Genomic DNA, 22,240 nt, shown 5'->3' on the forward strand with positions numbered 1-22,240 from the left:
AAAAGATAAGACAAACTTCATCAAAATTAAAAAGTTTTGCGCCTCAAAAGATACCACCAAGGAAGTAAAAAGATAACTTACAGAGGAGAAGAAAATATTTACAAATCATATATCAGATAAGGGACTTGTATCTAGAATATATAACGAACACTTACAATTCAATAATAAAAAGACAACCTAATTTTAAAATAGGCAAAGGATCTCAAATAGACACTTCTCCAAAGAAGATTACAGATGGCCAATAAACAGATGAAAAGAAGCCTTAACATCATTAGTCATCAGGGGACTGCAAATTTAAATCACAGTGAGATGCTACTTCACATTCACTAGGATGACTAGAATTTTTAAAAAGATAAGAAATAAGTGTTGTAAGGAACCCCTGATATACTGTTGGTGGGACTCTAAATGGTACAGCTACTTTGGAAAAGTCTGGAAGTTCCTCAAAAAGATAAACATACAGTTACCATATGACCGAGCAATTTCACTCCTAATATACCCAAGAGAAATGAAAACATATGTCCACATAAAAACTTACATACAAATGTTTGTAGGTATATTATTCATAATAGCCAAAAAATGGAAATAACCCAAATGTCTATCAACTAATCAATCAAATGTGGTATATCCATATGATGGACTATTATTTAACCATAAAAGGAACTGAAGGACTTACACAGGCTACAAATGGACTTACCTTGATTATGGTAAAAGAAAGAAACCAGTTGCAAAGACTACATGCTGTATGATTCCATTCATACGAAATGTCCAGAATAGGCAAATCCATAGAGACAGGAAGTAAATTAATGGTGCCCTAGGGCTGGAGGTTTAGGGGGGCAAAGGGGAGTGATTCCTAATGGGCACAGGGTTTCTTTTTTGGGTGATGAGAATGTTTTAAAATTGAGTTACCTATTTTATGACGGGTGAGTTTTGGTAGTTTGTGGGTTTTGACAATTTGGTCCATTTCATGTAGTTTGCCAAATTCATTTGCACAGAGATGTTATTATTGCTTTAATGTCTATGAGATCTGTAGTTATATTTCCTTTTTCATTCCTGATTTGGTCATTTCTGTCTTCTCTCTTTTTCTGTTAGTCTGACTAGAGAAAATCAATTTTATTGGTCTTTCAAAGAACCACTTCTTGGTTTCATTGATTTTCTGTTTCCAATTTTATTAATAACTGCTCTTCATTATTTCCTTCCTCCTACTTACTTTGGGTTTATTTTGCCCCCCTCCCCACCCAGTTTCTTACGTGCAAGCTTGGATGGTTGCTTTGAGACATTCCTTGTTTTGTAATACAAGCATTTAACGTGGTAAACTCCTCTCCCACTTTAGTTATATCCTACAAACCGTGATATGTTATATAGTAATTTTCTTTCAGTTTAATATATTTTCTAATTTCCTTTGAGATTTCCTTTGAAAAAGTGTATCATTTCTTTCCTAGTGTTTGGAGAATTTTCAGTTATCTTCCTATTATTGATTTATAGTTTAATTCCATTATAGTCAGAAAGTATATTTTGTATGATTTAAATCCTTTTAAATTTGTTAAGGTTTGATTTATGACTCACAGTATGGTCTACCTCCATAAACATTCCATGTGCACTTGAAAAGAGTGTGTAGTCTGCCATTGTTGTGTGGAATGTTCTATAAATGTCAATTAATTCAAGTTAGTTGTTGGTGGTGTTCAGTTCTATCTTTGCTAATTTTCTGTCTTTTATTTCTAGATAATGACATAGAGGATGGTTACAGTTTCCAAGTATACCAGTGGATATATCTACTCCTTTTCTGCTCTGACAAGTTTTGCTTCTTATATTTTGAAGGTCTATTCTTGGGTATTAGACATTTAGAATTGTTATTATGCCTTCTTAGTGAATTGATTCTTCTGTCTGTATGTAATGTCTCTCTTTAACTTGTAATTTTTTTTGCTCTGAAGTTACTTTGCTATTCATATGGTCACCCTTGCTTTGTTTTGGTTGGGGTTTCCATGTTATAGTTTTTTCATACTTATTCTTTTACCCTACCTCTGTCATAATATTTGAAGAGTTTCTTTAGACAGTATGTACTGGGTCATTTTTTAAAAATCTGTGCTCTCAACCTCTATCTTTTAATTGGTGTGTTTACTTCATTTACATTTAATGTAATAATTGATATATTTGGATCTAGGCCTCCCATTTTATTATTTATTTTTTCCCTCTATTTTTCACTTTTGTTTCTCCATTTCTACCTTTGGGCTAAACTTTGTTGGTTTGTATTTAGTATCCATTTTAAGTTATCTAATATATTTTTGACATTATCTTATTGTATAATTTTTTTCAGTGTTGGGGAAGACAGTCTTTGAGCATCTGCTCTCCTACATCTCCTACTGTGTGCACCAAGATGGCAAACCCTGACCACTCTTACCTGGGCCATTTCTCAGCACTGGGCATGGAGGTGCCCAAAGCACTGAGGATCACAAGTTGGAATGTGGTGGCCACTGTAGGGGGAAGAAGCCCCAGGGCTCAGGCACCAGAAACTGGGAGGAAGAAGTGCCCATGCTCAGGTATAGACCCTGAAGGACGGGAGAAAAGAAGCTGACCTTGTTTGCTTCCTTTTGCTTCCACCGTTCTCCCTGGGCTAGCCTCCACCACTCCCTGTGCTCCCAGCTGGGGGATAGCCTGGGCTCCTGGTTTTAAGGACTCATGTCACTGCAGTCCCTGACTTGTGTGCATGTTAGACTCTGATCCATGTTCTCACAGAGAAAAAAGTCTAAATTCAACTGATGGGTTTTGGTGAAGGAAAGGTAGGGAAGGAAAGCCTAAGTGGTCTTGAGGGTGGGGCCCTGTGGGTCATTCACTGTAGTGTTGTGGCTTCCCACTGCTGAAGGATCGTAAATATCCTTGAGTTTTGTGTCTGCACTTTCCCTCCGGTAAGTGTCAGAGGGGATTCTCCCATCCGGAGTTGCTGCATGTACAGAAATGCTAGTGGTTCATGTAGACTGCACCCTCCCCACTTTCCTCCCTAAACCATCCTGGTGGTCCCGGAGAAACAATACAGAATTCCAGCAATAAAAAGAGAAATCGTTTTCCATCAAAGATTTAATGGCTGCAGGGTTACTTAGGGACATTTCCTAGTGTAACAGTGCCACCTGCTGGACAAGCCACCAAATGCACTATTTGTGTTCTTTATTTGAGGACATTATTAATCTTTTTTTTTTTTTTTTTTAGATTTTTATTTACTTATTCATGAGAGACAGAGAGAGAGAGAGAGAAGCAGGCTCCCAAGGAGCAGGGAGCCCGATGCGGGACTCGATCCCAGGACCCTGGGATCATGACCTGAGCCGAAGGCAGACGCTTAACCATCTGAGCCACCCAGGCACCCGAGGACATTATTAGCAAGCTCTTGTTGAAACGGCATGCTTGACCCATGGATGCCTTGGAACTCTTTGGCCTGACATCCCCATATTTGGGGGCAGATCAACTCAGACTCAATGACTAGCAAGGTGAAAAGAGCCGGGCAGGCCTCTCTGTTCCATGGGAACGGCATTTTCAAGAGCCTACTGGCCTGGCCTTACCAAATGTCTGTTTTCTGTCAAGTGGCAGCACTCCCCCTAAAGCAAAGCCACCGACTTAATGGGGTCCTCAATTCAGGAAGACCCCCCTGAATGCCAGGGCCTGGCTCATGGCCTCCCCAGCACCATTGCCGTTGCTCCATGTCGCTGCCGTAAAACAGTGACCGTGACTGATCCCTCGGGGCAGAACCCGTTCCAGTCCTGTCTCCCTGGCCAGTACTCCCCTTGATGAACTTTGCCACGTGTCTACTGACTCTGAGCTGTTGCCGGTGGCCTGGCCATCAGGCCTGCTGTGGGGAAGACTCTGGGTTGGCACGTTACAGGCACCCCTCCATGGGGCAGCAAAGTGTGGGAGCAGGTCCCTGGTGCTGGGGGGACAGTGATGTCACAGATGCAGATGTGCTCAGTAAGGATTCTCTGGTGAGACCTGCGAGAGTCAAACTGCTGATCAGGCTTTCAGGACCCTGGTCCACGAGCAGGTTTCCGGCTGCCTCCAGCCCAGGCAGGGGAGACTGTTGGCAGTGAGCTCACCGCTGGGGCTTGGTGCTCCAGACGCCACCTCCCACCCCAATCCACTGCCACTGTGTACTTGTCAGGGTCCCCGGCTGCTCTGGGCGGCTGGCCGGGGGTATAGCTGCCTTCAGTGGGACACGCAGGGTGGACTGTGCCTTTTCCGTCACGCCCAGAACTGGAACTATGGAGGGATTTGAACTGGTGGAGATGGGAGGAAAGGGCAGTCCCTAGGGGCCTCAGCAGCTCTGCAAAGGCACAGAGCTGGGAACACAGGGTAGGTGCTGAGGACAAGAGTAGCCCATCTGGCGGGGTCCTGAGCTCTGCAGGAGAGCAGGAGAGAAGTTTGACAGAAGGGCTTGGCCTGAGCTTGGGGGGCCCACATGAGGAGTGTGGGCTTTGCGGGGCTGCAGTCGTGGGGATTACTGAGGGGAACCAAGCCAAGAGAGGCTGTGACCGGAGCTGTGCTTCAGGGCCCCATTCATGCTATTCCTTCCACCTGGAATGTTCTTTCTTCTGCTCTTCACACAGCCGACTTTCTCATCCTTTAAGTCTCAGCTTAAATCTCACTTCCTCCAGGAAGCCTGCCTGACTGCTCACTACCCGTCCAGCTCAGACGGTGGCCTCCACAGAATTTTGTATTTTGCCCTCCTGGTGCTTAAAATGTAATTGTTCACTTAATCATTTGCAACTGTTTAACTCGTACCGATTTCCCCTGCTAGACCATGAGAAGATGAGGGCAGCATCCACACGCGTCTTGCTCATCACTAAGGTCGGTCAGTCAGCGAACTTGTAAGGAGAACCTGCTCTGTGCCCACTATTGCGTTGGGCTCCACCATTCCTAAGGACGAAACGTGGACCTTGCCCACTGCTCTTTGCCTGTTGTCTGCCGAAATGCTGGAGCTCAGCGTTAACTGCCTGCCTGCCAGAAGGTGGGTCTGGCTGTGGGGGTGGGGGGGTGGGGTGGCGACAAGCAGAGAGAATTGACAAGAAAGGCCAGGCCAGAATCTGTTGCAGTAGCTCAGAGGAGGTCACGACCAGGCTGTAGCTGGACTCGAAGTGGAAGCAGACACTGCCCGGATCCTTTTGAGACCCTAAGGATTAGGGAGTCCCAGCATGGAACCTTCTGGTGTTTGCCAGCCACATGCAGGCGATCCAGTGCTCCTCGCAGTCTCGGAGCACCAGCAGGGCTGGGGGGAGGCAGGCGGCCCAGAGCTAAGGCTCTACGTCATTATCTCCAGCACTTGTGGCAGATAAGGCCAGAGCCCGGAGAGCCTGGAGACTCACGCTGGGGCCACTGACTTGGGGCAGTGACAGGGCCAGCCTGTTTGCTTGGAAGCCCCCCGAGCTCTAGGACACCCCTGTGCTGCTCTGGGACCACCTCGAGGAAGAGGGGTCTGCATGGGGAGGCTGCTTTGGCCAGCTCCTTCATCGTCCTCTCTTTTCCACGCTCTGATTCCGCTTGCCTTTTGGCCTCCCTACAGGCTCCGGGTCCTTGTATTTTGAGAAGGAAGTTGGCCTGGAGAAGCCGGCCCCGTCAGATCCATCAGGATTTCCCCCAGAGCGCACATTGCTCACGGACTCGGCCCCCTTCCTCTTGCACCCCGGGCCCAAGTCACCTCTGGTGAGAACACAGGGGAACAGTAGAGACTCGTCGAAATTGGTCTAACCCAGAGTTTCACGCACGTGTGTCATCAGGATCCATTTCCCACCGAACACCTTTTAAGATTCCAGGCAACCCCGACTGGGAAACTCCTGGATGGCCGGTTTCCATTTCAGCCTCGTATGTGGTAAGTGCTCTATATATGTTTACTCAACAAATGAATAATCAAAGGGGTTGTGCCCCCTCCCCCTTCACCGTCTTGACTTCTCCGGTGCCCTGTCTTTTCTGCCCATCCTCCTCTGCACCTCACATCTGGCCCTGAATGCATGCTCCCATAGGACCTGCGCACAAGGTATGCCGAGCCTGATCCATCAAGACCTCCCCAGGAGCCTAGATCAGCTGCTTATTTTTAAGCCAAGGCTAAACCTCCTCCCCCAGGAAAAAAAGGGGGGGTGAGGAGTCCAATTTCCACGTAAAGCAGCATAGTAAATGCCACTGGGATTGGTTAAACGCATTTTTTTAGAAGATTCATTTATTTATTTTAGAGTGAGAGAGAGCAGAGGAGGGGCGGGGTGGGAGGAAAGAATCTCAAGCACACTCCCCACTGAGCATGGAGCCCGATGCAGGGCTCGATCTCACGACCCGGAGATCATGACCTGAGCCGAAATCAAGAGTCAGATGCTCAGCAAACGGAGCCACCCAGGCGCCCCAGGATTGGTTAAACACATTTCTTGAGGAATTACTGTGTACCAGGCACTGCATGGTTGCTTTTGGATGTGTTTTCTGCTCTGAGAAGTTCTCGCTGCTCTTGGGGGTACATTATTTGATCCAGGAATGAACTGGCCCCCGTCTGCTTGCCCTACTCTGGCTCACAGAGTACCGTTTCTGGACATAGACCACACCTGGGCCCTCATTCCCAGCACCCTCCCACCTCAGTCAGTGCAGAGGGGGATCTGGGTCCAACGGAGAAAAGGCGAGCGGAGAACACACAGCGCAGCTGGAGCTCGGGCCCAGAGGTGACAGGCGGCTGCAGGTCCTGTGGTCGGCTCAGCTGCTCCAGCGGCTCCAGCAGCTTGGACTCTCGCTTTCCATGGCTAAAAAAGAGGCAGAGACCTGTAAAACCCCACATCTTGACATTTTAGAGGCAATTCTAGTCATTTTGGTAGATGTAAGCTCTAAAGAAATGACTAGAATGCAAGGTCTGGCAATGTCTGTCTATAATTAAAGCTGGTATTCCCTGGCAAATTCATTCCTTTTAGAAGCAAATTATTTCAGACTCCCATCAAGTCAATTGCTCATTTCCGGTGGGTTCAGAGGCATTCACAGGTGGGTTACTGATGAGTCATAATGATCCTCACCATAGAAATCCAGGGTCCTTGTCAAAGTAACAAGCAACATGCAGCACTCCAGGGGCTGCCTGAGCCTCTCCCAATCCTCGGGAAGGGTGATGGGGCTAGGGCTTCCAGGGTTAACTAAGAGCCCATACCTTGCTGAGGGTGTGTCCCCCAGTAAGCCAGGCTGTGGTGTGACCAAAGTGTATTGGGTCCTTTCAGCTGGGGGGTTCTCAAATGTAGGGGAAAGTGTATGATTTCATGGAAACTATGAATTGTTTAGATCACCCGCTTTGGGATTATCTGATTCTGGCCTTTTATTGCCAAAGTGCTATTTTATTTTTTATTTTTATTTTTTTTTCCTTTTTAAGTAGGCTCCATACCCAACGTGGGACTTGAACTCATGACCCTGAGATTAAGTCGCATGCTCCACCAACTGAGCCAGCCAGGATCCCCCCAAAGTGCCGTTTTATAACTATAAATTGTAGATGACCGATAGCAATGCAAAATACTTTTTTTTTTTTAAGATTTTATTTATCTATTTGACAGAGAGATACAGTGAGAGAGGGAACACAAGCAGGGGGAGTGGGAGAGGGAGAAGCAGGCTTCCCGCGGAGCAGGGAGCCCGATGTGGGGCTCGATCCCAGGACCCTGGGATCAGGACCTGAGCCGAAGGCAGATGCTTAAGGACTGAGCCACGAAGGCGCCCCAATGCAAAATACTTCTTGTCTACAGGCATGCAAATGAATTCTCTCTGCTGGAAAGACAACCCCCCCTTCCCATGTGGAAAAGCCAGTTTGGGATCCATGTGCAAGTTCGTCAAGTACTCCTGATGTGTAAATGTGTCTGTGCTTTGGATTCTCCTTTGAACTGATTGTCACATCCTTCAGGTTTCTTCACTAATGAGTTAAATACAACCTTTAACACAGGTTTCTTTTCTATCTGTTAGAGTCCTTTTTCTTTTTTGCTGAAAATGATCCTTTAACACAACTTCAGTGCACCAGAGCCGACCCCGTTACATTAGGTCTGGGGGAAGAGCCTGAGAATGTGACTTCTAGCAAGTCCATGGGTCGCGCTTCGGAGGCCTGCTTTATGGTTCCTCCAAGGGCATCGCTGTGTTGACAAGGGCCCCATTGCAAGGGGCAGTTCTCCGGGCTTAATAGGGTGCCTCCCAGACTCTCACGGAGACCAACTGAGGGGAACCTAAATGAAGCGAAGTGGGGTCATGAAGCCAAGACTCTTTCCCCAGTGCCCGAGACACAACCTGCCCAGGGCTGTGGACTCTCATCCGTGTGCAGCCACCACTTGCGCCCCTAAAGCTGGCATGTTCTGAGGTGGACATGGGACCCAGAAAGTGTGGGAGTTGGAGCCGCCCCCCCCCCGCCGGATGCCCTCGCTCTTATTCAGCACAGAGCCAGCCTCCATGCATCCCTGCTTCGAGCAAGGGGAAACATGATGTACTGGGCTAGTCTCTAGGACCTGGGACCCTGAACAGGGAGGGAGGGGTCACTGTGGTACCCCATCCTACTACTATCCCTCACCGGGACCACCTTCTTTCCCCAGACCAGGGCCCAGAGGAAAGGGAGACCTGAGGCTGTGACTAGCTGTGACCTGTCTGAGGCGGGGCTAGACTGTTCCCACAGGCTCCAGAAGGCAGGGGTCTTTTTGATTTTTCATGGCCACACTTGAATCCAGCCTGATCTGGCTCTGAAAATGGGCTTTTCTGGCACAGAAGGGGCTGTCCACACAGGCGGAGCTCCTCTGGCCGAAAGGATGCCTGCTTTTGACATCTGACCCTGCAGTGTCGATCCTGCTTTAGGATACCGCACAGCAGTAGTCTTGTGACCCAGGACAAAATACCTAGTCTTGCCAGACCTCCATTTTTCTACCCGTAAAGGGAAACAACACTGATGAGACCTGCCTTCCGGAGCTCTTGTGGGGAGTTCTTGTTCTTCTCCCCGGAAGCGGTAACCCTGGGGTCAGGGCCACAGTCTACCAGCTGTGCCTGCATGGAGTGAGATGGTATGGGAGGCAGAATCATGGCCCTCGAAGATGTCCATGTGCTAAGCCTCAGAGCCTAGGAGTACGTGCGGTTTCCTGGCCGGTGGGAATTAAGCTGGTTGCAGTTGGAATCCGCTGACATTCACATAGGGAGCGTATCCCATATGATCCAGGTGAGCCCACTGCAATCACAACGGTCCTCAAGTAAAAGGCAGAAGAGGAGGTCAGAGTCACGGACTCTGAGAAGCTGACCGGCTGTGGCTTGGAAGACAGAGGAAGGGGGCCATGAGCCCAGGAATGTGGGCAGCCTCTAGAAGCTGGAAAAGCGCAGGGAAGATTCTCCCCTAGATGCTACAGAAAGGAACACGGCCCTTCCGGCACATTGACTGTAGCCCCTGTCTGACTGCTAGCCCACAGAACCGCAGGGTGAGACATTGGTGTTGTTTGAAACCACCAAGTTTTTGGTAATCTGTTTTAGTGGCCACAGAAAACCAGTACAGAGGTAAAGGTGAAGGCCCTTGGTAAACCACGTGCAGAAGCAAGTGTGCTGTCCTTCATAGATGGAGATTCCCCATTTCGCGTGCACATGTCCCACCTTCAGGAACGGCAAAAGGTTTAAAAATAGTCAACAAAAATGGGGATTTCAGTTCCCTAGAAGACAGAATAAACACGTCTCCCTCTTTGGCCTGCTAAGTAGCACTAAGAACTTTGGGCATTATAGAGAACACAAAAATCAGAAAGCACTAAAAGGTGGAGAGAAGGTGGCCGACCAGCTAGAGACTGGGGACCTGGGGCAGGGGGGTGATGTTGAATTCTGTCTTTTGTTTTTGTTAGTGTTGTGCTTTATATACGTAGAACGAGTGCTAGAGAAGCATAAAAGCTGGAGACACCAGTGCGTGCAGACAAGAAAAGCCTCCAGAAAAGCCTGCCCCCTCTAGCTGAAGGACCAGGTAAGAGGCTAGTAAGCACGAGAAAGAGCAGCTCTGCTCCAGCCAGGAAAACTGGCTCCAACCGGCCCTATCTCCAAATGGAGAGTCCAGGCTTTTTTTTTTTTTTTTTTTTTAAGGTTTATTTATTTATTTGAGAGAGTGAGAGCAGGGAGGGGGTGCGCAGAGGGAGAGAATCTCAAACAAACTCCCGGCTGAGCGCGGAGCCCCACGCAGGGATCGATTCCACAGCCTTGAGATCATGACCTGAGCTGCAACCAATAGCATGAAACTCAACCAACGAGCCACTGAGGCGCCTCTGGAGAGCCTAGACTTCTATCGTTGCCCCACTGCAACAAGGGGCCCCAAGCCCCCGCCAGGGTGGTGGTAAAGAAACCCAAGGCAGGAGCCTGGACGCCCCCCCACCCCCGCCCGATACCGCGCCCGAGGAGGCGGGGTGAGGAAACGTCTATACTTACCTTGCTGCAGCAGGGGGCGCGCGCTCCTCTCCCCAGCGCTCGCGCACGGGCAGAGGACGCGTGTCCAACGGAAAATTTAATTAAGATCCAGAGTCTCATAACCCAAAATGTCTTGAGAGGAAAATCACTATACCTTGAATGAGAAAAGATAATTAACAGCTAGCAACGCTTCCACGACACAGACTTTGGGATGATCCGACAAGAATGTTAGAACAGCTGTTACTCATTAAAAAAAAGTTTCAATGAGCAGTGATGAACAAGCTTGAAACAAATGAAAAGACAAAGTCTCAGCAAATAATAGAAAGTCCCACCAAAGAAATTGAAGATTTAAAGAAGACCCAAATGGGAACTTTAAAATATCACCATAGCTGCAATGGAAAACTCACTTGATGGACTCAACAGTAGAAAGGAAGGACAGAGTGGGGGAACGTCAGTGAGCTTGGAAATTTCAGAATGGAAAGGCGCCTTTGGGTAGTTGTGGCCTTGGACCTTGGCACATATCAGATTGGGGCCCCAGGATTCCGAAACAGAAGCTGGAGTTGCAGCCCTGGGGCCATAAGCCTCTCTCCAGGGCAGGCTCTGCATCTGCTCCCGGTTCGCTCCCCTGTCCTGGACCCTGGCATCCTGCCCCTGCAGAGTCTTTGGGCCCAAGTTCCAGGTACTGCTGGGCCCTTGGGCCCAGGTGCTGCTGACTCGAGGTGGGGGACGCGGGGAAAAGGGGGCATGAGGCATTGACAATAATTGGAGTTTGGTTGATAAGTGCTTGAGCCAGACGCTTTAAGAAGGAGTTTGAGATGGGGAAGCCTCTGGCACCTGGGGCACCCAGGTGTTTCTCATCCCAGGACTCACCTGCCACGCCGGTGGATCTCCTGAGATCCTAGATTGGGCTTCCTTTAAAGGAGGGGTCATGGCAACAGCACCTTAGGCTTAATCTCATCATTCCCTGAGTTTCCCCGTAAGGCTCAGTGCATTCCAGCCCATTCTCTGTCTGCCCCCCCTCCAACCTGGACCTGCACTTACCCCCCAACACATCCTAAACCTCATGATGCACCCTGTTTGCCCTCCTGGGATGCCCCACACTCCACCCCCACTTCTCCCCACCAGGCCCCAACCCTGGCACTCAGCTGTCCCTCCTGGGGTTCAAAAGAGAACATTTTCTGATGGTGGAGCTGGGGTGAAGCAGCCAGCACCCCATCACAGGGTCAAACGAGAGCAACATGCTAAAGCTGTTCTTCAGAAAGAAGGCTGGAGGAACAGGCAGGATGGTCTCTGGGGACGAATTTCAGACACTTTGCAGCTACCAGGAGGACCAACTGGCCTGAGGATGTGCGTGAGTACCTGAGTGGTGTGGTATGTGTGTTTCTTTTTTTCTAAAACCTGTGTGAAGTGCATGAAAATGACTAAGCCCTAGCTCTTTCTGGATAGCCGTGCTCAGGATAGGTAGCCCAAAGTGCCCGAGGGCCAGCTGTAGCCTGTGTATTCATTAGCATGGCTTGGGTTCCGGGAGTAAGGGCTGTTTTTTCCCTTGGGATCAGCTTGCGCTGTGAAGGAAGAGGAGATTGGCTGTGGTCAGGTGGTGGAAGGTGGCCAAGGCTGACCGCACTGAATATTATCAAGCAGACTCCCATTTAGTTCCTCTGCTGGCCAGACCCACCTTATTTTCTGATTTGAGAATGTAACTGTGTGTTCTGGGGTGCTGCAGCCTTTGATCTTGCCAGATGTAAGCCTGGAGCCCCTGGAGCCCCTGGGACTTGTGCCGGTTTCCTGGGACTTTGGCCCCCAAGGATCCGGGCATCCTGGAAGGCGAGAGATTCCCAGGACTCGCAAGTGAGTTTCTCTCCCCAAGTGGGCTTCGGATGTTCCCGCCCTTGCCCTTCTGTTGGGGCAGAACCTGTCCCTCAGTCCTCCTGGGTCCGTGGGACAGCTGTGGTCACAGTAGGACTCTGTTGGGTCAGCAGCAGTTTTGAAGATTTGTGTTTGCTTGATGGGTGGCCTGAGCCATACTCCATACTGAAGAGTTTGGGTAGAGGCTCCTAAATGGCTGGCTGGCCAGCTGCCCATTGGTTCTGTCCTGTACTTAGCTTCTTGCTTTCAGATGCCAGACTGAGAGGTTATCTCATCAATGTGTTTGTGGCAAAATTGCTTTGCTGTGGTCTCTCGAGATTGAGCAGATGTGGGAGAATGAGGGAAGGTGAGGGCAGGAGGGTCCTGGAACCTGTTGAGAGGTGACAAAAGTGGCCCAAATGGGCAAGTGGGTGTCTTAGGCTGACATTCATTATTTGAGGGTGATGGAGGGGGTCCTGAGGTTTATAGGCAAATAACAATTACTATTACAAATATCTATACATATAAATTATAATCCTAAATATAAAACCTGGATTGTCATAAAGTATATGCATCTGTATAAAAAAAGTAAACATGTAAGCAATAAAAAAGTAGAAAATTACCTAATCTAAACAATAGAGAAAAACAGTTTAAAAAAAAACAACAGAGCCACAGGGAGCAGTGAGATTTACTATTTGTATTATTGGAGTCTCAGAAGGAGATGAGAAAACAGTGTGGTGCTAAGAAAGTGTTCAAAGAAATAATAGCTGAAAATGTCCCTAATTTGACAAAAGATAAAAGCTAGCATATTCAAGAAGCTGAACAAATCCCCAAGATAAGCCTAAGAAAGCCACACTGAGATATATGATAAAAATTCTGTAAAGGAAAGACAAAAAATTCTTTAGCAATGAGAAAAATGACACCTTACCTATTAAAGGAAAAATAATCCAAATGACAGAAAGCATAGAAGCCAGAGGAAATAGCACATTTTTCAAGCACTGAAAGAAAAGATCTGTCAACCCACAGTTTTATATTCTATGAAAATGTCCTTTAGGAATGAAGGGTAAATCAAGACCTTCTGAAATGAAGAAAAACTAAGAAAATTAGTCAGTTGCCAGTAGAACTACTTTAAAAGAATGGCTAAAGGAAATTCTTAACACAGAAAGGAAAAGAAAAAAGAAGGCAACTTTCCCACTAACATACCCTATACAAACATTAACTCAAGAAAGATCAAAGACCTAAATTTAAGAGCTAAAACGATAAAACTCTTAGAAGGGGGAGCCTGGGTGGCTCATTCAGTTGGGTGTCCAACTCTTGATTTTTGGCTTGGGTTGTGATCTCTGGGTTGTGGGATCGAGCCCCATGTCCAGCTCCACACTGAGCATGGAGCCTGCTTGGGATTCTTGCTCTCCCTCTGTCCCTCCCCCACCCCTTCTTTCTCTCTCTAAAAAAAATAAATATAATAAGTAAAACTCTTAGAAGAAAATATAGGAGCACATGTTTGTGACCTTGGATTTGGCAGTGCTTCCTTAAATAGGACACCCTAAGGATAAGAACCAGAGAAAAAATAGATAGTTTGGATTTCATAAAAATTTTAAACTTTGTCCTTCAAAAAATACCATCAAGAAAGTGAAAAGACTTGGGGTGCCTGGGTGGCTCAGTCAGTTAAGCAACCAACTCTTGGTTTCCACTCAGGTTCTGATCTAGCCCTGCATCGGGCCCCCGCTGGGTGTGGAGTCGGCCTGAGGCTCACTCTGCCCCTCCCTGCCTCTCTAAATCTTTTTTTTTTTTTTTTTTTAAGTGAAAAGACAGCCCACATAATGGAAAAATTTTTTCAAATCATATATCTGATAGGGGTCTTGTATTTATAATATATAAAGAACTCTAGCAATTCAGTCATTAAAAAAAAAAGTTTAAAATGGGCAAAGTATCTGAATAGACATTTTTCCAAAGAAGATGAACCAATGGCCAATAATCAGATATAAAGAGTGTCCACACCATTAGTCACCAGAAAAATGTGAAGCAAAGCCACAGTGAGATACACTCCTCACTCAGTAGGATGGCTACTATGAAAAAGACAACAGGTGCTGGTGAGGATGTGGGGAATTGGGAGCCCTCAGACATTGCTGGTGGGAATGTAGAATGGTGCAGCTGCTTTGGAAAACCATATGGCACTTCCTCAAAGTTTGAACCCTAGAGTTACCACTTGACCCAGCAGTTTCACTCCTAGGTAGGTACCCAAGAAAAATGAAAGTATATGTCCCACAGAAATTTGTACATTAACATTCATGGCAGCATTACTCATAATAGCCAAAAAGTGAAACAACCCAGATGTCCATCAACTGATGAATAGATGAATCAAATATGGTGTATCCACAAAATGAGATATTATTATTATTCGGTAATACAAAGGGATGAGGTACTGATCCATGCTACAACAGGGATGAACCTAGAAAATGTTATGCTAAGTGAAAGAAGCCAGTCAGAAAACATTACTATTTCAAGATTCCATTTATATGAAATCTCCAGAATAGGCAATTCTGCACAGAGAGAAAGTAGATTAGTGGCTGCCTAGGACTTGGAGGGTGATAGCTAAAGAGTATGAGGTTTCTTTTGGGGGAGATGAAAATGTTATAAAATTGATTATTGTGATGGTTGCACAACTTTGTAAATATACTAAAAACTATTGAACTGTACACTTGAAATCAGTGAATTGTATGTAGGTGAGCTAGATCTCAATAAAGCATAGTACCAAAAAAATGCAAGAATCTTAGAACACCAGTAAGGAAGACAGAAAAACAAAGAGTAAAAATACGAGTAAATATAATTTTCCTTTTTCTCTTGATTTTTCTAAATTACGTTTGGTTGAAACAAAAAATTATTGCATTTTCTGCTGTGGTTCTCATTGTATGTAGAGAAAATAGTTAAGACAATTTAAATGGGGGAAGGGTTAAAGGAATGAAAGGTAAGGTTTTTTGTTTTGTTTTGAAAATACATCTCCCCTGGATTTCTCAGTGTTCCTATTAAAGCCTCAGACTCCAGAGACTCAGAAATTAATGTTCAATAGAGAATTTTTTCACTTCCCCCTGAGAGACATGTTACTTTGCACCTATTAGGATTAGATCTGCAATCATTTGTTTCCCTGAAGGCAGAGCTAACTACTTCCACCCAGCAGCTTTGTCTTATCGCTCCAAGAGCCAAAAAAAAAAAAAATTCTAAGATGGATACCTCGGTTGAAGCATTATCTTCCTAAGTAATGGCTTTCGAAATTTCAAAAGGGATGAAACCCAGACACACAGACATTTGTACATTTTAAAAAGCTGACCTGCTGAGCTTATTTGGGCCCTGGAGATATTTATTTATTCCAAAGGGTTAGAGTAAGAGGTTTCCAAGGAGACTCTCTCAAAGGGGAGGGAGGGAGGGAGGGAGGGAGGGCTCTTTTTCTTGTACATAAGTGGCCAAATTTCTGTGTTCCTCCCTTACAGTACAGACTGTGTCTTTGCATTTGACCTTGCTGTCATCATTTCAGGGACACACAAGCCCATGCTTGTCATTTTCTGCACAGTAAATACAGTAGGCCCTTGAACAACCTAGGTTTGAACTGCGTGGGTCCACTTACAGGTGGATTTCTTTCTTCCTTTTCCTTTTCCCTTTCCTTTCCTTTGACAGTTAAAGCCATATGGCATTTATTTACAACTGCCCTGCCAGTCTCCACAGGACCGAATCTAAGGCGACTGGCACAGAGGTCTCACCTGCTGCCCTCTGAGTATCTGGGGAGGCCCACTGAGACCATCCGCAGTCCCCAGGACTGGCGGGCAGAAGGCAGGGCTGAAGTATAGGAACACACCCAGAGGGCAAGGACGGCTGGTGGCCCCAGTGCCCAGGCCCCCCAGTCCTCTGCTCTGGCCCTGGGACTGTGCAGGGGCAGCTGAGGGCCTGAGAGCCTCCGGGCCAGGCAGAGACTCCCCGTGATGGGACTCCCCGTGGTCGCCTCCTGGAGGCTGGCAGGCTCCCATGTGGCCACAGCCGCTGATGACCTTGGGCTGGTGGCACCCCACCAGGCAGATGGGGCCGCTGTGCTGCACTTCAGGCTGCTATTGCCGCCCACAGGCCTCCCAGGCAGCTAGTGCTGAGGAGCTGAGGCCGCCAGGCTGCTGCACATCACCACCTGTGGGCCAGGCCCGCTGCCCTGTCCCTGCCACCTAAACACCGTTTCTTTCTATAAATATACGTACAGTGCTATAAATCTATTTTCTCTTCCATATGATTTTCTTTTCTTAAAAAGATTTTATTTAAGAGAGAGAGAGAGAGCAGGAGTGGGGGAGGGTCAGAGAGAGAGAGGGAGAGGCAGAAGCCGACTCCCTGCTGAGCAGGGAGCCCAACGTGGGGCTCGATTCCAGGACCCCGGGATCATGACCTGGGCCAAAGGCAGACCCCCTAACCAACTGAACCACCCAGATGTCCTTCCATATGATTTTCTTAATAACCTTCTCTTCTCTCTAGTATACTTTATTGTAAGAATGCATGTAACATACAAAATATGTGTTAATTGACTATGTTGTCAGTAAAGCTTCTGGTTATTGGTAAGGTTTCCAGTCAGCAGTAGGCTATTAGTAATTCAGTTTTGGGGGAGTCAAAAGTTTTATGTGGATTTTTCAACTGCACGGGGGGTCAGTGCCCCTAACCCTTGCATTGTTCAAAGGTCAACTGTAATATGAAATCTGTTTCTGATCTAAAAATCTCATGTATACATTCAGGACATTCATGGAAGTCTAAAATCTACAAGAAAGACTTTGGTTTCCAGTTCCACATGTAAGAAGCTTGGAAGTTGCTACTTTATCCTAACAAGTAAAAAGCTGAACAGACAAAACAAAAAAAAAAGCCTACAGTTCTTCTTGAATCCATAAGAAAGGGGAGGACACAAGGCAAACTACTGCCCCAAGACTGGAGAGTCAGGCATGTAGATACAGGGAGTCACAGCTCAATAGAGGAGCAGAGATTCATGATTAGAATCTACTATGGAAACCAGTGCCAGGGTAAGAAAAGCTGTAATTGCTAGAGACTCAGTGTGGGCAAGTCTGAGAGAAAAACTTGAGGGGGACCCTGCTATCTGGGGGCCCCCACAATATGGTGAGATTTTACCTCCAGGAGCTCAACCAGATTCTCACAATTAAATATCAGGGAAAAAACACCACAGGGCATCTGGCAAAAGGTGGGGAAAAGGAACCATTTTGAAATATGCCAGAGCACTCTGTTCTTCTTAATAAGACTTACCCTTGAGGTATATTAGCAAGTTACTTTATGGATATCAACAAACTGACTAAAGTTTATATGGAGACCAAGAATAGTCAACACAGCATTGAAGAAAACAAGGTTGGAGGACTGATGGCATCCGACTTGAAGTCTTGCTATAAAACTACAGAAATAAAGACAGTGTGGTATTGGTGAAAAGACAAATATAGATCAATAGAACAGAATTGAAAGCCCAAAAAAGACCCCCATAAATGTAGTCTTTGACAAAGGAGCAAAGACAATACAGTGGAGCAAAGACCGTCTCTTTAACAAATGGTGCTGGAACAACTGGATATCCACATACAAAAAATGAACCTAGACACAGACCTTACTCCCCTCACAAAAATTAACTCAAAGTGGATGGTAGACCTAAGTGTAAAATGCAAAGCTATATATCCTAGACAATTACATAGGAGAAAACCTAGATGACCTTGGGTATAGTGATGCCTTTTTAGATAGAACAAAGGCTCAATCCATGAAAGAAATAATTGATATGCTGGACTTCATTAAAGTTAAAAAAATTCTGCTTTGTGAAAGACTGTATCGAGAGAATGAGAAGACACAGACTGGGAGAAAATATTTGCAAAAGACACATCTGATAAAGGACTGTTTACCCAAAATATACAAAGAACTCCTAAAACTCAACAATAAGAAAACAACCAATGAAAAAATGGACCAAAGATTTTGACATCTCACCAAAGAGGATGAACAGAGGGCAAATAAGCATAAGAAAAGATGTTCCACATCGTATGTCACCATGGAAATGCAAATTAAAGCAAAAAGATACCACTACATACCTATTAGAATGGCCAAAATCTAGGACACCAACAACACCAAAAGCTGACAATGTGGAACAACAAACGTTCTCATACATTGCTGGTGGGAATGCAAAATGGTATCGTTACTTTGGAAGACATTTGGCAGTTTCTTAAAAAATTAAACCTCCTCTTACCACAGCATTCAGCAATTGTACTCCGTGGCATTTACACAAAAGAGTAGAAAACTTATGTCCACACAAAAACCCACACGTGGATGTTTATAGCAGCTTTATTCATAATTGCCTAGACTTAGAAGAAACTAACGAATTAAGATGTCCTTATGAATGGATACATAAACTATGGTACACACAGACAATGGAATATTATTCAGCACTAAAATGCATTATCAAGCTATGAAAAGACATGGAGTAACCCTAAATGTATATTACTAAGTGGAAAAAAAAAGCCAATTTGGAAGGAGTACATACTGTGTGATTTTAACTATATGATATTCTGGAAACAGTGAAAAGATCAGTAGTTGCCAGGAGTTGGAGGAGGGGATAAATAGAGCTTGGAGGATTTTTAAGGCAATGAAAATATTGTGTGATATTATAATGATGGATGCATGTCATTATACATATTTCAAGCCCATAGAATTTACAACACCAAGAGTGAACCCTAAGGTAAACTATGGACATTGAGTGACTATGATGTGTCAGTGTAGTTTCATCCTTGGTAACCAATGTACGACTTTGGTGAGTGTTGTTAATGGGGGAGGCTATGCATGTGTGGGTGTAGAAAGTATATGGGAATCTCTGTACTTTATATATTTTGCTGTGAACCTAAAATTGCTCTAAAGACTTGTCTTAAAATAATATCTACAGGAAAGTAAGAAAGTGAGAACTAAGAAACTAAAAGCAAAACAAACATTTAAAGAAGCGGGAGACTTAATCCTTACATCAATAATCACATTAAATGTATGTGGTCTAAATATACCAATTAAAAGACAGATTAGCAAGTTGAATTTTAAAATGTCCCAACTGTACACTGTCTATAAGAAACTCCCAATATTGGGGTGCCTGGGTGGCTCAGTTGTTAAGCGACTGCCTTCAGCTCAGGTCATGATCCCAGGGTCCTGGGATCGAGCCTTGCATCGGGCTCCCTGCTTGCCGGAAAGCCTGCTTCTCCCTCTCCCACTCCCCCTGCTTGTGTTCCTGCTCTCGCTGTCTCTCTGTCAAATAAATAAATAAAATTAAAAAAAAAACCTCCCAATATTGCAAATGATAGGCTGAAAATTAAAAGATGGGGAAAGATACACAAACATGAATAAAAACAAAGCAGGTGTGGTTATATTGTCAGACAAAGTAGACCTTGGGTCAAAGAAAATGATCAGGGATGGAAAGGAACATTATTGATAGAGGGGTCAATCCCTTAAGAAGACATAGCAGTCGTACATGTGTGTGCATGCTCCAGACAACAGCACTGTAAAATATGATGAAAAGACTGCTAGAACTAAAAGGAGAAATAGATCCACAAAAATATATTTCAAGATTTCAACATCCCTCTCTCAAAATTTGATAGAACAATTAGAAAATTGACAAGGATATGGAAGAATTCATTATCAACCAACAGAACCTAATTGATATTTATAAAACATTCTACTCAACAACAGCAGATTACACATATTTTTTCAAGTGCCCGTGGAACATTTACCAAGATGGGGCATATCCTGTGCCATAAAGTAAATCTCAACAAATTTTTACAAATTGAAATCCTACAGATTGTGTTCTTTAACCATAATAAATTCGAACCAGGAATAAATAACAAAAAATAAATAAAATCGCCAAACACTTGGAAACTGAACAACACACTTCTAAATAATACACAGGTCAAAGAAGAAGTGTCAAGGGCAATTAAAAAAAGGGAGGGGCACCTGGGTGGCTCAGATGGTTAAGCATCTGCCTTCGGCTCGGGTCACGATCCCAGGGTCCCGGGATCGAGCCCCACGTCTGGCTCCTGACTTGGCGAGGAGCCTGCTTCTCCCTCGCCCTCTGCCTCTCCCCTGCTCATGCTCTCGCTCTCTCTCTCTGTTTCAAATGAATAAATAAAATCTTAAAAAAAAAAAAGGACATGAATGACAATGGAATGAACTGAATGACAGTGAAAATACAACATATCAAAATGCAAGACAGCTGAGGTGGTGCGTAGAGGCGAAGTGTATAGCACTAAATGCTTTCATAAGAAAGGAACAATGTTTTAAATCAATAGTATAAGCTCCCATCTTGAGAAACTGGACCAAAATAAGCACAAAGCAAGCAGAACAAATAATTGGGCAGAACTAATAAATGATGAGGGCAGAAATCAAAGGAATTGAAAGCAGGAAAATAATAGAAAAGAATCAACAAAACCAAAACAGATTCTTTGAAAAGATCAATAATATCGACAGACTTCTAGCAAGACCGACAAATTTTAAAAATGGAGAAGAGAAATTATCAATATCAGGAGTGAAACAAGAGGTATTGCTACAGACCCTGCAAACATCAAAAGGACAACAAAAGAGTACTACACACAACTCTATACACAACAATTCAACTTAAGTGAACCAAGTTTTCGAAAAGTACAAATTACTAAATTCACCTAATATAAAATATTTAAGTAACTTTGTAACTTTAGAGATACTGAAGCTACAGTTTAAAAAGCTATAAAGTTCCAGGTCCAAGTGGCTTAACTGGAAAATTCTACCAAGCATCTGTAGAATTCTACTCTAATTCTAGAAATCTCTCCCAGGAAACACTTCCCAGTCCTTTATATGAAATCAGCATTAACCTATCAGATGGCACAGTGATAGCACAAAAAAGACATCTACAGACCAATAGCCCTCATCAACATAGATGTGAAAATTCTTAACAAAACATTAGGAAGCAGAATTTATCAATCTATAAAAGAATTATACACCAATACTGAATGGGTTTATTCCAGGGTTGCAGTGGTGGTTCATTATTTGAAAATAAATCAATGTAATCTGCCATTGTATTAGTTCCTTATTGTTGCTGTTACAAATGAACACAAACTAGTGGCTTAAAAACACATTTATTATCGGACAGTTCTGGAGATCAGAAGTCCAAGATGGCTTTCATTGGCCTAAGATCAAGGTAATCAAAAATAGCGCTATGTTCCTTTCTGGAGAATTTAGGAGATAATCTGTGTTTTCACACTTTCTAATGTCGAGGGGCTGCTTTCATTCCTTGGCTCGTGGCCCCGTCCAGTCTTCAAAGCCAGCCGTGGCCAGTTGAGTCTCCGTTACATCACACAGCACTCTGACACTGGCTCTTCCTCCCTCTTTTACATTTAGGGACACTTGTGATTGCACTGGGACCACCCAGATAATCCAGAATCATTTCCCCATCTCAAGGTTGCTGCTGATGAGCAGCAACCTTACTTCCATCTGCAAACTTGATTCTCCTTTGTCACGTAACCTAACATAATCACAAGTTCCAAGCGTTAGGACATGGCCGTCTTTGGGCGCCATTACTCTGCCTACAACAATGAGCCCTCTGGTTGCCTCCTTCTTGGCCCTGTCCTGGGCCCTTTCCCTTCCCCTCGTTATTGGGCACATTGCTCTGCTCATCTTCCAGTTTGCTAACCTTGTCGCCATCCCAGAGCCTTGCCCTCTCTACTCCCCAATTGCCCCACAGTTTGCTCTTTGGTACCTTCCAGGCTGTGGTCAAATAGCCCTTCCTCAGGTAGGCTGACCTGATACACAATGGCTCCCGCCCTTCTGTGGCTTCGCTGGCCGCTTGAGCTTTCTTCAAGGCACATTCTTTCTTTTGTTTCACTTGTTTTTTTCTGTCTCTCCACCCTCTCTCCTCATGTCAGCTCTGTGAGGACAGTTAGTTCGGTGTTCTGAGCCCCTGAATGGAGTGGGATGTGGAGGAGGCTCTTAGTGTATATTTGGTGAATTAATGAACAAATAA

At 45.2% G+C, this 22,240-nt stretch overlaps 1 protein-coding gene across 1 annotated transcript in view; it reads right to left on the bottom strand.

Moving 5' to 3' along the window:
* Positions 1 to 3,061: 3,061 nt before the first annotated feature.
* GALNT1 (polypeptide N-acetylgalactosaminyltransferase 1) overlaps positions 3,062 to 22,240 on the bottom strand; it is a 162,519-nt gene continuing 143,340 nt past the window's right edge. Inside the window, exon 13 of the mRNA XM_081802511.1 lies at positions 3,062 to 3,087. Within this exon, the coding sequence (XP_081658637.1) occupies positions 3,062 to 3,087 (26 nt within the window). The remainder of the gene's footprint in view (positions 3,088 to 22,240) is intronic.

Source organism: Leptonychotes weddellii, chromosome 13 (genome assembly GCF_054177405.1).
Source record: "Leptonychotes weddellii isolate Sample4059 chromosome 13, ASM5417740v2, whole genome shotgun sequence".
In the NCBI taxonomy this organism is placed as follows: domain Eukaryota; kingdom Metazoa; phylum Chordata; class Mammalia; order Carnivora; family Phocidae; genus Leptonychotes; species Leptonychotes weddellii.